General features: G+C 41.6%; 1 protein-coding gene across 1 annotated transcript in view; it reads right to left on the bottom strand.

The window, feature by feature from the left end:
* Positions 1–18,650, bottom strand: part of CLUAP1 (clusterin associated protein 1) — a 71,493-nt gene that overhangs the window by 12,572 nt on the left and 40,271 nt on the right. The window contains exons 8-9 of the mRNA XM_009586225.1: positions 12,167–12,239; positions 1,777–1,884 (exon numbers count right to left, since the gene is read on the bottom strand). Coding sequence (XP_009584520.1) covers positions 1,777–1,884; positions 12,167–12,239 — 181 coding nt within the window. The remainder of the gene's footprint in view (positions 1–1,776; positions 1,885–12,166; positions 12,240–18,650) is intronic.

The raw sequence follows: 18,650 nt of genomic DNA on the forward strand, positions 1-18,650 counted from the left end.
CGTTGAACCAAAGCCAGTGGTATGGACAGAGTGCTCCCTGTTAATCTCAGAGTGTAGCTACAGCTAGAGCAACTGGGCGACTTGCCCAAGATGACGATGAGTAACCTCAGCAAAGCAGAAAAGTGAGCCAGCAATCCTTCCCTTAAGAGTCTAACAATGTTTGTATCCATCTCTGCCAGCAGAGATTGCACTGGAGCACTGTAGGACTGAAGTGTTGTGAGTCAGAATGGGTGAATACAACTTCACTCCTTCTGGAGGACCTGTAGGAAAGGCATCTCAGGAGCCATTTAACATACCTGGAGCTGCTTCAGTAGTTCACAGCAGGTGAGAGGCAAAAAGAGGACAGAGAGCTAAGGGAGGCTTCCAACTTACACAGAGATAAGGATAGTAAAGATTGGGATTGTGACTGTGTAGTCAACAAACAGCATGCTCAGAGTATGCAAAAGTCAGAGGATAATTATCTGCCAGAAGTAGTTTACTAAACACTAGGAAGAGACCTACAAAAGCATAGAAAGCAATCTAAACAGCACAGCAGAGAAAACATCTCAGGGATTTGAACTGCTTGCTTTAAGTCTGACAAGCTAATGCTGAGTCTCCAGTAAGTGTAATTAAAGATAACACACCTCTTCCTAGAAAAAATTCTACTTGCAACAAAACCTACCACTTTTATAATAAAGCTTTTTGCTCCTAAAACTGGTATTAAGAGCTGACTTTGACTGCAGCCAGTACCCACATTGCTACGTTACGATGCACTCTGAGATGAAGCATCACAGTTACAGAGTCACCTCCAAAACTCTAAAAACTGTGTACAAACCTTTCCTGGAGAAATGAAAATGTAAAAGTCCTTAGCGAATATTCACGTTTCTACCACTTATCAAGAATTTTCAAGTTTTATGAAAAACAGAGGAACTGAGGATAAAAATGCTTTAATGATATTGATTTGAGAACTTCAACTTCTTGCTCTGGTCTCAGCCAGAGAGGGGAGAGCAGAATTCAGCTCAGAAAAAACATGTATTTGCAGTTTATCTAAGTAACAGGTTCCAGCAGAAGTAGTGGCACATGAAATTACCCACAGAGGGACTTCATCCAGATCCCAGAGAGGCGTTTGCTGATGGTCAGAATCACTCACCGCTAATAAGAATGCCAAGGAGAACTAACCTGATTTCCTGGTTTCATTTTGCTTGACTATAGACTAAGCAGAACATTTCTTTTTCCACCTAAGTGAAACACAGACCCTCAGACAGTAATTTCTCGGAGTTGCTTCTGACTAGGGCTCTAGTGGAATCAGCAGCCAGAGGCTGCAATTCCACTCCACATAAACAATGGCAGAAGCCAGACGTCCTTCCCTGAAAGAAATAACTCAGGTGTGTTGCACCCGTGACTGTGTCAGTGCAGGTGGCTTTATGGACTCACTAAAGGTCTCCTTTTGAAGAAGCCTCTACTAGAAGGAGTGTCAACAGCTAAGGGGAAATAAATGCTTTGCAACGAGAAATGGTATTACTTTTCTAAGGCTTTGTATAAAGCTACTTCAAGAATCTGTAAGGCAATACCAAGGAAGGACTTTTCTCACATAGTACTTTTTTCAGTAAATAATCCTTAATTTGCTCCCCTGAAAGCACTATGTTTTCCCCACAAGACACCATCCTCTTACAGCTCATGAGAACTGAGCAGTACCAATATCCTTGAACCATAACAGGGTCTTCTGACATTTAAGGTTACTCAGCTAATTCCAGCATATCCTTCCGAATAAAGGCAACTAAGGAAAGGTTAAGATACCTTGCAGTAGTGTTTCCGCGGTGGTGCGCTGCTTCATGATCTGCCTGTCTTCCACTTCACTGTCAGATCCTTCATCCTCTTGAATCTCTACATCGGAATCATCATTATCTGGTTAAAACAAAAGCAGTTGATAAATATCACTCAAACCGACCCACAACTCAGAATAGCAGTTGGACGCAAGAGGTGCCGAGATGCTAGCAGTCTCTACCTTTGTCCAAGTCCAAAATTCATCAAAAATGCAGTCGCAGACAGAGCATTGGCTCTACTGACGAGCACAGGGAAATAGCCAACGTCCACATCCTAAGGAAGGCATCCTTCTACACAAAAGTGCCAAAGCAGCATAGAATATAAACAATTGTCTCGGGACAATCCTCATATTGTACCATAAAGGTGCTGTTCTAAATACACTCTCTGGGTATGAAGCATACGTACAGTCAGAAGGTGCTATTTCAGCAACTGATTTAACGACAAAAATCTTTTAAAAGCATTTGGGAAGTGTGGGCTTATTAATACATCTCCTAGTCTTTTACCCTGACATAAGCAATATCCAAAACCATCCCCTTAGACTCTTTGCCTTTCATTTAATCATAGGTTAGAAAAGCACAGTGAGCCATCCCCAGATAAACGAAAGCAGTTACAGCCAAAGCCAAGATGCCTGGAGAGACAGGAAAGCTTCCCAAAATGCAGGAACTTCTTCAAATATTTTCATAATCTGCTTTTGTTTTCTTCTTCCTATCCAAACTAAAGCCTATTTGGTCCCTTACTACCAGTTCCCCAGTCACCGAATTGGAACAAACCTAAAGGACTTAGATTAAATTGTCCTTCAGATGTTTGAAAGGATGACAGAAGCCTTCAGCTACTTAAAAGTGCCTGCAAAGAAAAGGGCAGACACTTCTCCATGTCAGCTGTATGAGTCCTACCTTGAGGTTCACATGCACGGTCAACCAAACTGATTCTCCTCTGAGCCTATTCTGAAGTAAAACAGCGGGTGGAAAGTTGGTGCAGAAGTTTGTGGAAAGCTTGGAGCAGGCTCTGCTCCATGTAAGTCTCCTTCCATCCCATGAGCTTTTTTTCCTCTCCCCTTGTTCATGCCAGCCAGCTTGTGCAAGCTCCTTGGCTCACTAAGACCAAGCTCTGCTTTCCAGCTACTGCCCACTTGTGATTATTTACTTCCCTCTTCAAACATTCAATCAAGGAGCCAGATCCTCAGCTCCTATCATCTCATGAACTCTTCTCACTCGTGCAGAGATGAGCCCCTCTACACCAGCTGATCCTACAGCTCAGAGCTGATTCTGTGTGGTGGCCTGCCTGCGGGAGCTTATGGAATTAGCAGTGCTATGACAAACCCAACAGGACCAGGTGTGAGGTCAGCACCCAGCACAGCAACAAGAGCTGTTAATTATTTAGAGAAAACAGGCAATTCTTTCCCAGGTACATTTAATTACACACATCTGAGCTGAAAATGGAAATAACTACTTTAAGTATGATTAGTAATGAGCTGACACATCTTTGCAATATTTAATTATCAAACAATATACAAATATTAGACACTTTTCCATAATCTTTTGCATTGCACTATTAAGTTAATGACAAAATATATCGGCAAGGGATGTATGTGATACCCTGGTAAGATTACGAGGCTCCAGCTACAATTTCTATTTGTGTTGCACTTTCTTCTTTGGCAAGTGAAGGAATCACTCACTGCTGTGTGACCTGAATGCTGTTTCTGTTTACCCGGTATTCAGGAAAGCGAGGTTTTGTTCAGCCCTTGCCCAGGCAAACTCCTTGGGAAGAGCCACATGGAGCCTAAATAAAGGATTCAGGTTCGTGCTCCATTTGTTAAAGAGCGAGACTACCTCATCTGCGATGGCTGCCACTGCGACTACTAAAATGCCCTCATTCTTATTTTGTGGTTTTTTTTTTTCCCTTCTTTTATTCTTTATTTTTTGAGCAGCAATTCCTCCCTTTCAGGTTTTGCTATTTGTGCTCCTCCTGTTACGCAGCACCACTAGCCAGAACTGAGGATGCCGCAGAGAGCCCTTATGATTACTTTGCCAAACCACTTCTATTTCATCCCCATTAGCACTTTGTGCTTCTCACTGGGATCTCCTGAGCATGAGCTGCCAGCTGAGATGGGGACTAATGGAGCCAGTGCTCCCCGCTGACAACCCAAAGTGGCAAACTCAGCTCACACCACTTTGGGAACAGGACTTACAGCAGAGGAGCATGAGCATAGCAATGCGATTCTGCTCTGGGTGGGGGCACAGATGTAACAACACGGGGTTTAATTTTACATTTTGCTTTTCTGAAAACCTTTTTTTTTTTTTTTTTTTTTAAACCTTTCGTGAGAACAGACTCTCAGATATAACACATAAAATATATTTCCCTTGGGACAAAGCAGTGGTAAGAAGACAAGAATAAACAGGCATGAATCTGCCATCTTCCTTTTGCTATACGTAGATGTGCTCTTTCCTAACTACCCACGCTGATGGCTTAATGCTCTCCTGAACTGCGTGAACCCTTACAGCTCCCTGTAACGCACTCCTGGGCACTCCAGCCATTTGTGACCCATTTCAACTTGCAAAAAGGAAGCTCATTTCATCATGTAATTCCCCACAGTATCTTTCTGTTGGAAAGTGGGACTTGCAGGAAGATCCCACAGTGAATAAGTGCCCTGCAATAGAAGTGATACCTACTGTGGAGAGAGCATCAGTGGCTGGAGGGCCCCAAGCTGCTGCTTTTTGAAAGGAAATGGTTTAAACACAGCTTTTTTTTCCCCCTCACCCAGCCCTTTTCTTCTTTCCCTCAGGTTCTCTGCTATTTCCTTTAACCTTCTCCCCCACTAACTCAGATGCTGTAACTCTCGCCTGTCAGTGATGAAGTCGCAGTTTTCTGCTGTTCAGCCCCCGCGTGGATGCCACAGAATACCTCTGGCAAGCCCCAGAAAAGCATGCCTTGTGCCCCAGCTCTACCTCTTGTCTTTCACAGCGTGCTCGACAAACCAAGCCAGGAGCAACCGAATGCCTAGCCTTCATTTACGCCTTTAAAAATCCTGGATTACTTTTCAATACAAATGAAGAGAAAATTAATCAGGTGAATTATCAGCATATAAGCACAGTGCATAATTCTTCCTACCACGTTGTGACTTTGAAACACATCTTGTAACAGATCTATGGCAAGAGTTTGAATTTTCTTTGTATAGCCTAGTTGGAATTCTGATGCACATACCCCAACACGAAGCATCACTGTGCTGCTACGGTGAACGCACGCCGGAGGATCAGAAAAGTGGCAGATGCAAATGCAAAGTCAGCAACAGTAAAATCTGTGCTTCCAAGCCTCCTGCTCACCACTTGGAAAGACGTCGAGCACCTTTTCTTTTACAAAAAAATAAATGTATTGCTCTAACCCAGCTCAATGGCTGCTATCACCAAGCCTGGCTCTGTCCAGCGTACAACCCAGGTTATCATCAGCTGAGCAGAATTGTGCTGGGCCAAAATCCCAAGGACACAGAAGCAGAGTATATTGTTGAAAATTTCTTTAAATACACAAGATAAAGACAAGCTGAGTACAGGCTTCTTAGTGGGATTAAACGGCAGACTAGTCTAATGCTGTGTGTGACCTGTCCTAGCTAGAGCACTACAGGGTTCCACCATCCTCCATCCCTCAGTGTACATGCCCAGTGTGTCCAGTTTTCAACAAAATATTCTTAATTCTAAAGTATTCATAAAAAGGTGACAATTCAGAAAGTTTCATTTAACAACATACAGAAAGAAACTACTTGTTGCCCTAGAAGAAGTCACAACCACATCTGTGGAATACTGCAGAACAGAAATTACAATGCATCAATTCCGGGGCGACAAGGAACATTCTTTATGGAGAAAACGTAGATTTTTCTTAGTATCAGCACAAAGCAACGAAGATAAAGCATATTACTACAAATTCCCACGTACTAGGACTTGGAGTACGGAACACATTCTAATGGAGCTGGCTTATGAGATTTGCATGGGTTTACGTGAAGATTAATTGACTTTTCACAATAAACTGCTATTCAGCAATCCACGTGCCCAAATTTAGGCCAACGCTGGCAGCTTACTGGGGCTTAAGGCTGGTATTTTAACAAGCTCCTGTATTTTTACTATGAAAAGGTAACCAACAGAACAACTCTATAAAGTGTGTTTGGCCCATTTCCCCACTGCTGTGATTTACTGCACGGAGAATACTGGCAAAACATCAGACAACCTGAGAGAGAATATACTGCCTTACGTTTCAACATTTCCATTTCATAAAGGTGGGTTTCACTCAACTCAATTAGTTTCATTTAAAGTAGTCCAGCCACAAAAAGTACATCCTGGTTACAACTGAAATAATGCATCTTCTGAGAGCAGTGTATTTGTTCCAAAGCATACCTACTGTTTCCAGAAAAAGCCAGAGCAGATACCTGGACCGATAATACTGTATTTAAATTATTTAATTTTTAGTAATTTGCAACGCTTGAAGGAAAAACAGCATGATTTAATAACTTACCAGTGATTTCATTACAGATTTGTTAGTTTGCATAAATATTCAAATATTTGTTAGTTTGCATAAATTTATCCAACTGTAAAATAAGAAGGTACTGTGGTGAAGATAATGATCCAAAGGACATCGCTTATTGATATGCTTTAGAATTAGATGTAAGTGTTGTTTAGCATGTTCAATTTCATAATAAAAATCAATGCTTTGAAAACACAGGCACTGGCTGCACAGCAATTACCGGATTTAGCAGGATGTTGATTTTGGTGAAAAAAACACCATGAGAAAATCAAGCAGGCAACTGACAGCCACTTGATCCAAAATAAAATCCATTTAATAAATAGCATGAAATTTTAGAACAGAAAAAAAAAAAAAGGTGGATTGGGATTTTAATGTGATCAAAGGGAGAGTGAAGTTCAGTTCCCACTTGAAAGCCTTGGTTCTACCAAACCCAGAGACACTCCCACCAAACGCAGAGACACTAGTTATGTACATCAGCCTGAATACTTACAGATTTGCAGCGCTGCAATTTGAACAGGAAGAAATGCTTTGACACTTAAATTCCAGTAGGGAACATCCTTTGTCCTTAGCACAAAACTGACATCCTTCATCTGATCTCTGAGAAAAGTTCATCCTGGTACTGAGAGCGTGGATCAAGGTCCAAACACCCGTGGCTCCTACTAACTTCAACAGAAAGCTTGGATGTTCTGACCTTTGTGTACTCAAACTGGGCAATAACGTACCAACAAACACCAACCAGCAGTATCCAAACCAGCTACAGTATCCAAACTCCCATTTTTAACTGTAAGCATGATTAACCACGGCCCAGGGAAGCAACAGGTCTCTGTCACTTGAAATAATTAAAAATAACTCTCGATGACAAGCTCCATTTAAGCTGGGATTTGTAGTCTTGGCACAGGAATAAGTAAGATTTTTTTTGGCCCATTTTATACAGAGGTCATATTCAGTGGCCATAACTATTTCTAATGATCTTGAAAGCCAAGAATCCATCAAAGTACTATTAAATTAGAACATAAATTTGCAATTATTTAACAAGCAAAACACAAGACTATTGTGGACAAATTCCAAGTGTCTGTTACAAGAAGACGGATGGTCTGAGCATCCTGCTGGTGACAGTGCTGAGCATTAGCAAGATCATCCAGCCATCTCGCCCTCGTGGGAATTACCCAGCGACTCACTGCTATACTTAAAATGCCGCAATTGTTGCAACGGGGCTTTTCGTTTATCTGCTGTCAGATTTTAAAGCATCAGTTCTGGAGTAGAAAGGGTACAAGAGATTCGGTGCAGCACCAAACCGCAACAGCGTCATGCGATTTGCTATCCGAAGCACAACATCTATTTGCTCTGTTTAATTGAGCAAGACGATAGAGCTAAGCACATTTTGCTTGGCTGTCAGAAAAGAAAGAGTTAGCTCGGCAAGTAGAACTGGCCAAGGAAACACTTCGGTTGTGTACTGAGCAGAACTGAAGCTCTCCAGGAGCATCAGTTAATCCTGTTGCTATTGCTGAACAATATTGAAGTAGTGCAAATTTCAAAATGCTGTGTAACATGGGTGTTTATTCATTCTGCAGCACAAGCAAGAGTATGCAGGGTGGGCTGACTGGAGCAGCACACCAGAAAGTGGTACAGTCAACGAAAAATGCAGTTTTACAGCAAATACTTTTGCAAACTGAAATCAAATCCTGGGCATAGCATTACCCAAAAGAAATACAGGCAATATTTTGAAAAATTCAAAGGGTTTATTTTTATATTTCAAAACAAAATATTTTACTTTTTTTAACTATCGTTTATATCGTCTGCTTTTAAATTGACAAAAAAAAACTTAAAAAGAAAGAATGCGAGAAAACGCATGTGCAAAAGTGTGTAAAAAAGTGAGAAAGAAAGATTTGTAAATGTAATAAGCTGATTAGTCTGAAAAAATTTATTTCAGTGTAGAAACAGTTCCACTTGTTACTTTTTGCTCAGCAAACATGTTTTTTCAACCTTGGATGAACCTGAAAAAACATCTTGAATTTCTGCTGTGGTCAGTGACCTTCGTAGCCCTCTCCTCTCACACCAAACCATTATCAGAGCAACTCTTCACATATCTACACCTGACAATAGTTCTATCAACAGCCTTCACAGTGCTCATCGAAGCAGTGTCTAATACAAAGTTTTAAGAGTCACTGTGCCATTAACCACAAGGAAACCAAGCCCTGAGTTCCAGTCAATTGGCACGTGTCACTTTGCACCAACCTTGGACATGCCACAAGGGCAGCACGCTGTGTGAAAAACACCGCATCGTATATTAGTTTCTCTAAGAGCATCTTATGTGAAATAAAGATTACAAAAATAACAGCAATTTACTTACGGCTCATCACAAAAAACATTTCTGTACTGCTGCAAATACCTAACTGCATATATTTTCATCATGTAAATAATACTCAAAGCCTGATCTGTATCTAGAGTTCAACATCTTTACATAATTCAAGAATAGCTTTTCACATAACTTAGTGTTAGCTTTTCTTTTTTTTTAGTGCAGTGGTTTTATGGGGATGCTCTGTCAGAAATAAAAGATGATTTGCAATGTATGCTAGCAAAAGAAAAAAAGAACCAGGCTATTTCTGAATTACACTAAACATTTTTGCAAATTTTAGGTGAGTACCATGACATATCCACAGGCTTTCTATATTCTTAACACAAACCTGCACAATTCAACCTACATTCCACAGCTCTTTACAAGAAATATGATCTAGGTTTCTCTGGTGTTAGTTCAGCCTGAAACTCAGCTGAGAGCTGTCCAGAATTCCTGCAATTCCTGAACTGTTAATTTGCAACCTTTCTTACCAAATTAGCAGGAGATAAGGTCAAAGGATCCAGACAATAAGCGAACTGCATCAATTAGGAAGGTACGCAAAGGTAAGAGTGCTTACAGGGGCAGAAGGGATGCTGACTTTTACCAGTCAACGGTAACAAATTTATCACCAGATTCCAGCCTACGCTGTTAGAAGAGCCTCATTAAGTGTTTTGCAGCTCTCAGGGGCAAAGTGTAATGAGAGTTAGAGAACCTTCCCTTTTCCTTGCAGGGGACACTGTCCCCGTGCTACCCCTCCGCGGAGGAAAGCAATGAATCTGTTCAAATGAAGCTCACTCCACCACCCCGGACCTTCAGCCAGAGAGTCTTAGGATACTGGGAGACATCAGGCCAGCCTGCCCGCTTTCCACTGAGCGGAGCTGCAAGGGGAAGAAGCGAATCCCTTCGTCTCCAGAACCCTTTGCATGAGCAAGACCAAGTCAGAGCAGGCTCTACTTTAACAGTCCTGCAAGCAGGCGCAATGTCTTTGTTGGGTTGAAGGCCCAGACAACAAAGTCCTAAATTTTTTGACAAACTGAAGATGGAAGAAAACTTAGGATAAAACCACTTTGCTTTGGGGGGGGTGGGGGTGGGGCATTCCTCAAAAATGCAAGTGGAATAAGGAAGTGTTTTTTCCTCCCAAAACTACTTTAGAAAGATGTTTCTTATGGTGAAGAAAAGCCCTTCTTTAACCTTCCTTGTGTCTGTCTCATTAACAGGGCACATCCTATCTCAGAAGGAGGATGTAGCATGCAGAATCTCCAAACGTAGGTGAAAGAAGGTTTAAGTGCTCGTGCCTGTAGCATTTTACGCTGTTTCCCCACAATACACACAATGCTCACAGTACTCATTGATAAAATCGCTAACGGCCAGACCAAGCTTGTAGGGCTCTCGGGAATCCTCTACGGCAGAAATTCCATCCCTTATCGTGCTTCCTACTTCTACTGTGAATTTCACTATTGACCTCTGTGGGGGGGCTGGGCAGGCAAAGCTGTTCAGTGATGCTGCACCGATTCTGCTGCTGTTTCTTTGTTTCCTCTTGTGCGAAAAATGTATTTTTCTTGTGACTAGGATCCTGCAATTAATGTAACCTTCTGTAAACATATCCCTAATGCTGCACTATGCCATTTAAGACACCAACCTCTGCATTCTCTTTCCAAAGCAAATGTCTTGGTTTTGAATTGTATAAAGGGCGTCATTTAACTAATAATGAGGAGAGTGGGGTCTGGTCTAAGGGGAAAGCACAGCTTGGTACCTGATCGTTACATGTTAGCAAACCGTGGTCTCAGAGAGCTTTACAACATTCAGTAAATTAACCTTACAGCACCCCGTAATGAAGCCGTGCTCCATGCTCGTTACTGGGGAAACAGCCTCCAAGAACCAAATTTATTGTTTCAGCCACACCTCTGCAACTCTGCAGACTTCCACACCGTGTGCAGATAAAGGCAGACTGGAGCTGACAAAGATGACTTGATTTTCCAAGGTTATGGGACAATCAATAAATGAGCCAGCACTGAAAAACAGGATCTTGGTGCTTTTATCACCAGAATAATTACAAATTATGACAATTAAGTGCTTGAATAAAGATGTATTATGGCAATATTTTTAGGTCATTAAGTCATAATCACGTGTTCTTAGGTGGCAGTTAAATCACTCACTAAAAGGCAAGGTTAACATTATTTCTGTTATGCAAAATGACTAAGCTTTCCAAGTGAAAATCCACAGACGAGAAGAAAGCAGGTCAGCAAATTTTCACATTATACTTCATAATGCTAATTACTGATGATAGATGTTCTTCTCCTCTTGAACTTATTTACCCTGGAAACTGTCAGATAGCAAGACCTGGACTTTTTCACTCAAGTAAATCCTTGAAACAATTCCATATTCTTGTAATTTATATTACAAATCCTATGTTTCAGCTAAAACTTCTTCACTGCATTGACATAAGAAGATGAGATCAAAGATGGGCAGAAATGAGTGAATTTCCTCTTTCATAAGCTTGCTCTGAAAATCTCTGCCAGCAAACAAACTGTGAAGCACAACTTTTATGTTCTCACTCAATTTCAGCTTTCATGAACTCTCCCTCTGATCCTGAGAATTAACTCCCCTTTTATTTTTTCCCACTACCACATAAAAATGCACATACTGCAATATTAAATTCACAGGGGTAATTAATGAGGAAGTTCTTGCTGATGCTTGGCTCAAAAGGAGCGAACTCTGGTTTGTTAGCTTTCTGCAAAATCTCAAGAGTTGTTATTCCCTTCTGATCCTCAGCTAGAATTCTAATTAACTAAGAGGAAGTTTAGAAAAAAAGAAAAAAACCCAAATTTTAATTGCATTCACATTTTGCAGGTACACTAAAATCAAGGAAATGCAAGCAGGCAAACGTGGACCCCGCTTTGAAGATTAGTGATATTAAAGGGCATTTCAAGCTGAGAATTTTTCATCTGTGAAAGTTATGATCTAATAGACACATCACAAAGAATTAATCCGAACACATAACTGAACTCCATGCCATGCAATGTGGCAGGCTAACTGCTGAGGACAGAAATTATATTCCGGTTTTGCAAGGCACACCAGCACATGTGTAATATGAGGCAGCCAAGCAGTCCCACAAACCAATGAGACTGGGTAGAATCCTCTAACCGAGTTTGTTCGCAAACCAACCTTTCATCAGCAATCCCGCTGTGCTGGGCAAGTGCTGTGCCCACAGCTAGCCCATATGGGCTTTGATAATAGTAAAGTGAAGCCTAAAATCTGTTCACTGTAATTGCACAGGATGTTTAGTGGATGACTGCTTCCATCCCTCAGTACTGCAGGTAAAATTTACAAGGCAGAGGAGCATTTCACAGAAGTTAGGTTCCCTATTTCACTGTTGTCCTTTTAAAGCTATAATAATTCCACTTTTTCTAATATAGCCTGTTGACTCTGTCATCTACCTCTTCAGAATTGTCAGTGAATACTTATACATAAAGTACTTCACAATTTTTCTGCTAATACAAGCAATGAAGAAATCCCACTTACTTCCACTCTTAAGCAGATGCTGTTCCTCTTCCTTCAGCCTGTTCTGCATAAGACGTAGCATGTTTGCTGCTTCCTGTAAGAGATGAAGACAACTGAATTAGAAAAGCTGCCACATTGCCCAGTCAAGTAGCTAATTGGATGATCCTACAACAACAGTTAAGGGCACTCACAGGCAGAATGAGAATAGAAAATTTCAGCATTGAAAATACTTTATGAAAAAAAGGTCTTAATTGAAACATGGGAGCTCCTACTTACTTTGCCCATGAGGATTAGGGTATAAAGCATGTACCCAGGTGAAACAGTGCACTGGAAATCAACCATACACTCCCACCGGCTGAAACCTCACTTATCACATTGAAAATGAGTTCATTTGTCTTCATCCCACAGAAAATTACTGCCATTACAGAATGAAAGGGGCTTTCTTTGGAAAGCAGTCTTTGGTAGTTGTTTTCAACCAATACTCTATTAAACAGAAGCAGTTTGTGAAATGACTGCAGCTTCATAATACACAAACCAAACCAGAATAAATTCACACACTTCCATGCATGCAAACAAAGTGGGAGCAAAAAGCCCTATCAATAAGCTGGAGAAGTATAGCCATATACTATACTATAGTATTCGGGTGCAAAGGAGAACCATGACAGTAAGACTGCACAAGGTGGTTTGTTGATTTTCTTTTTTGAATATAGCAGGTTGCTAGATAAAAATATGATGAGAAACACTATTGTAATGACAGTATGATAAAGTTATGACAAATGCAGTTCAGAGCAAATGGAAAGAGGTAGGTAGAACGGTGGTTGCTGTGCTGAGGAAGAGAAGCAAATCACAAGTCTCAACCCATTCAAATGAAGGCCAATGATAACAGAAAATGTTGCAAAAAGTCCCACAAGGACTTATAAAACTTGTCTTGCACAGTCAACCGAGTAAGAAATGCGTCAGCCCAGAAGGGAAGAAGCAGGCTGATGGTAGCGGAGGGAGTGGAGGTTAAGACGGACGTTCTCATTCCAGCATAATGGATTAGTAAGAAAACATGGCTGGCTCTGTAGACAGTAGCTGATGAAAGTAATTTTAATCTTCTAGGATGCATGCACTTGCAGAGCATCACAGACATGGTAGACTAAAGGGACTATTTGATTGCTGAACAACACAAAGCAATTGTAGGAGGTGTTTCGCTGAGTTCATGAAGTCCTCCATCCAGTTAGGATTAAAATCTAGCAAAGATACCAAGACACTGAATTTTAGGAATTAAGGTTTGCTATTGCAGTAGCAGCATCAGACAGAAAAATGTATTTTTAATGACATCTAGTCATTAAAAGTTTGGGTAATGTTAATGGTAAATAGCAAACTAAACTATCAATAGAGTAGGCAGGATATGAAGACAATCAGATTCAGGTAGAACCTACAATACTAAACAGGTGGCAAACAACTGATGGAAGGATTTAGCCACAAATTTTGCTACTTTTAGTCTCTTCTACAATTCCAGTCAAGCAAGACAAGTAGATGGGAGTGCTAATTAACTGTGGATTGAACTAAGATTTTTCTGAGCCTTTGATTTTCTATGCAAAATATGCATAGAATTAAAGAACATAAAAAGACACCAGTTGCTCTGACATGGTCAAATCCGCACATTTACAGTGCATTTGCAGAAAGGAAACATGGGCTTCGCTGGAATATCTGTGGGACAGAGGGAAGTGAGAAGAGCATCTGAAAATGGTTGAACGGGGGGGCAATCTTTTTACACTTTCAGATGGAAATGTGCATCCACACGTACAGCAATAGTGTGCTAGCTGAGAAAGGAAAATCTCCTCCCACCAACCTGTAGGCAGCAGGAAACCACCAAGTCCCACCCAGCACACAAGGAAGTTGCTGGAAACAGAGGCCTGGGGACTGGCTTGTGTGATGCATCACAACTTGGCATAAACATCTGTGCCTTGGGAGTTGAAATTCACGCTGAAAAAGCTTGCAGAGATGACGTTTACAGGTGGTAAGGGGAAGTGATGTAAATCCCCCATACCTGGTGGAAAACCCAGCTCAGTGCCTCGCTCAAGGCCACAGAGGGAACAAATTCTGATCGAAAAAATCTGCTTTGGAAAACTATGCAAAGTGCCTGCTGTACAAACTCTCCAGTACTAATAGAGACAATGGCCCCACAGATACTAGGAAGACTGCTAATGATTGCTTGGGATTATAGAAATAACACTGCAAAACATATAGAAAATAACATAAATAACAGAAATAACACAGCAGGCCTGACAGCTTCCAGGGCTATAAAGCAGAAAGGTCATGATGCAAAATCATTCTGAATGAGACACTCCACCAGCAACTTGCAACAATATAAACTACTGAAATCCCTGAAGTGATGGATATATATTCTGCAGGGAAAAGCTAATTCCATCTGCAAAAATGAAGAAGGAAAAGATACAAGCATATTTTTATAACTTGTTTCATGTAGGTTCAGAACATTTTAAATACCCTGTTTAGGAAACTGCTCTTCTTTATTAATTCCTTCTATAAAGAACAAATGACAGTGAGGACAGAAGAGTGTGACCGAAGATTAAAGGAAAGGTAAGATGCGGTTATGGTAAGTGGGCCAATAAAGGTCACCTGCCTCCTCTCGATCCATGCTGCTGACCACGATACAAGTGCCCTCTGTATAGCAGCAACACATCTGCACACTGCCTGCAAACCTGCACAGCTCAGTCCCGCTGAGAAGGGTAACCACTGCAACGATTACCATTTTCCATCCCCCTCAGTGTTAGCAAAGCCTTTTTAAAGACTGATTAAAGTCGTGAGGCAAAATTTTCAGAGGTTTCTACCTACCAGTGTTTCCTTCGGTCTCTGTAGCACATCCCCATTCTAAGACCTCCCTCTGCAACAGTGGGTCCCAGTATTTTCTGACTGAGCCTCACAGTTGCTATCTTCTTAGGTTTGTCCCAGTCAGTCATAAGATTTAAAGATAGTCAGTGATTTAAACAAGTCGTGCCCCTGTCCCAGCAAACATTTACAATACAGCCTCCCCGTTGCTATGTCCTTGGGACAAATGGAGTAAGTGAGGGATCAGTCAGCCACCTGAATCTCAACCCACGGGCTGTTGCAGCCTACACAGTGCATATGGCAAAGAAAATCTACAGGGAGGAAAAAAAGAAAGGACATTTCCCAAATGTCACGGGGACAAATTCATAAACCCAGAAAACATTTTTAAAAAGTTCACGGACCAGTGAAATACTGGGTGCAGATACAATCATTGCCTAGTACTGTAATTCCAGGCACAAGTTGAAGCTGGCAATCCAGATCCAGTCAAATAAGCAGTCACCCTCCCCTGCACCCTGGGCCACTCGCTCCTTCCCTTTTCTCACCCTGATGACTCTGGTGCAAGCATTTGTGCAGCGACACAAAAGAAACCTGGTGAAAACTAATCCATCAAAATAAAATTAAGCCATGCAAATTCTCCACTGCAGTTCAGCATGTGGCTATGCAAATTCTCAACTGGCACAACAGAGGACGGGGTGTTGCAGTTGTGGGAAAAACAGCAGGGGTAAGAAGACGGGGTACTGTTTGTTTCAGCTTCAGTGCTGGTTTATGGACATAAATACAAGAGAAATGAAGTCTAAGAAAATAGTTTAACGATACAGATGAGCCACTTCTCCCTCTTTCCTCTAGCCTCTTACCTGTGCTGTTGCCAGCAGCTTAGCTGACCTCATACCAAGCCAGCCCAGAGTCAACTGGCAGGAAAAACATTGATTTTCTACTGGTTTAGATTTCCGAGTAGCTCGATGCATGGTCGGTCAAATGCCACTGGCAGCCCAAGGGAGCTGCTGAGACTGTGCAACATCGACCCTTTCAACAGCAGCCCATCACTGCATCAGTTTAGCTCTGCTGCCAGACTACACCCTGCAAAAGCTTATCAAAAACTGCAGCAACAAAAACTGTTTCAAAAGGGCAGCCTCAAACCAGTTGTAACCAGGAGAGCATCAGTTAAGTGCTGTTTACAGTCCTTAACAAGTAAGATTTTCAAAGGAGGGGGCAGAAGTGATGGCAGATCATATATCTAGAAAGTAAACAAAATTTATCGTGTAATTTTTTGAAGTTACATACTCACTTAGAATCTGCAGAGAAATCTTAGATCTTAGTGAAAGAATTACAACAGCTTCATTGGTTTATGATTTTGAGTTTAAAAACAATGACAACTTTTAAACAGCTGAGTCAGGGCAGCTTCAGCTTCTCTTTCTCCCTGCTGCTTTTAATGACTGCAATCACCAGGCTGCATTTTTTGGCCTGACCAGCTTCCACCTTCACTGCAGACACCACTCCTCACACTTCACGTTATCTTAACAGATGTGATTTTTATCAGCTCAGTGAAAACAAGACCATGCTAATCAGAGATGTTTTTCTGTTTTAGGCTGGCCACTTTTGCGTGACCCAGGGCTTCTGAAATGTGACAATAGAGAATAGCTAAGGGCGTGACGACCGTAACGTCACAGATGCTCTTTCAACACGTTACGTCATACAATGGACTTTAGTAGACTCGCACTCCGCACAGGAGAGCTGTCAGGTTTTCTGCGTGGAGCGGCAGAGTGACAGCCCCATGAGACAAGAGAGTGGCCTTGACCTCGCGAAGCACCCGCGGGGAACGGCCTGGGTGCCTGGGGACTCTAAGAGAAGGAGCCAACGTTTAGGCGCCCTGTTCAGTCTCTCCAGTAAACAAACAAGACTGAAACGCTGCAGGCAAACACTGCATGTATCTTACTCTATAAGCGAACTCTACCCAAATTAAGTGGCAGCATATGCTGTGGAACCACAGTGTCAAATTAACGCAATTAAAGTACCAATTAACACAAAATCAGACGCAGCCTGCCCTGTCAGAGGAAGCTCCCAGGCCCTTCAGGACACCAGAGATTATTGAGGCTGAAAATCCTGCTTTGGAGGCAGACAGATCTCTGCCAAGATGGAACTTTTCCTCCTCTGTCTCATATATTATGCAGCCTTTCCTAGGTGTAAATCGGCCCTTCAACGAGTAATCAAATCAATCACTTTGCAAACTCGGAGCAGCCAGCCTAGTGAAATAGGCAGCAAGGCAGGACTTTGTTGCTAACGCTGAGACCTGCAGAACAACCCGGGCTCCAAGGGATCTTCAGAAGCCCCCAGCCCAACCTCCTGCTCAAAGCAGGATCAGCAACGGGATCAGACCACAGTGCTCAGGGCGTGAGCTAGTTGGGTCTTTAAAACCTCCAAGGAGAGAGATCGATCAACCTGTCTGGGCAACCTGTTCCAATACCTGACTATCCAAACAGTGAAAAAGTTTCCTTATATCACCAAGTCAGAACGATTTTTCATTGCTAGTAATTTGCCCATGTCTTTTAGCATGTAAGAGTTCAGTTCACCAGTTACATCACGGCTTTCCACAGCAGGCACCTTATCTTGTGACAGAGAAACAAATGGTCTATATACAGTCAATAGCAACAGGAAATAAAGAATCTTTTTGTTGACACACTAGGAAAAACAAAGGCTTTTAAAACAAATAAGTTTTACTTATGTTTACAATCAACTGTGACCAATTCAGCAAGAATGTTACTCGTCTTCTACAGCACACTGAATGCACTGAAGACAAGTGTATATTTTTTGTAGAATGGAGTTTGAATGAGCACAATACAGATATTCTGTATCTCAATCTACTTTAATTGGCAAAGCAGATGGCTCTCCATCTCATATTTGACAATGAAAGTCTTTGGAAAACAGCAATAAACCAAAACACATGGCTGTTTGGCAGAATGTTTTAATATCATCTAACCTATTGCTCTGCAGACAAGTAAAACGTCAACTGTGAGTTCCTACAGCAGGGTGAATGGGAATCGGCTTTGAAAATCTTTTTACAGAAAGCTATGCAATAGCAGAGCCTGAGAAATGCTTTTTCACTTATTGGCTTTTTATTTCATATGCATTATACTTTCTTGAAGAGAAGGATTATTAAACAGCATGCAATTACAACTACATGCAAACTACACACAACTATGTGCAGGGTCTGGGGTGGGGGGGATTGGTTGGGGTTTTTTTTGTTTTTAAAACAGAGGCCAATATGCCACCACAGAGAATATCCAGCAGCAGACCCACAGACAACTAGCTCTGCCACTGATTCAATGTTTGCCTTAGGGCAAGTGATCCAGGATTTGAATAAGCCACATGATTTCTTGACTGCCAGTCCTTTATGATATACCTAATGCTGCTGAGTATTGTTTTAAACAATAAAATCAAGTTGCTGAAATCACGACATTGAAGACAACTCTATGCCCCTGCAGATTGCAAAGCAGCAAGTCTAAAAAGGCCCAAAACCAGAAAGAACAAAAATGATGCGGTATTTGATAATTTAAAATATCTCAATTTTTTTTTTTTTTAAGTTAACCTCAAAGTTTTGTTGGGAAAGTTGTGGAGAAAACACTAGCGGATTTTGAATATGAAGAGTTTGTGCCCTGGAGCCAGCTGGCAGATG

Source organism: Fulmarus glacialis, unplaced genomic scaffold (assembly GCF_000690835.1).
Source record: "Fulmarus glacialis isolate BGI_N327 unplaced genomic scaffold, ASM69083v1 scaffold2521, whole genome shotgun sequence".
Lineage (NCBI taxonomy): Eukaryota > Metazoa > Chordata > Aves > Procellariiformes > Procellariidae > Fulmarus > Fulmarus glacialis.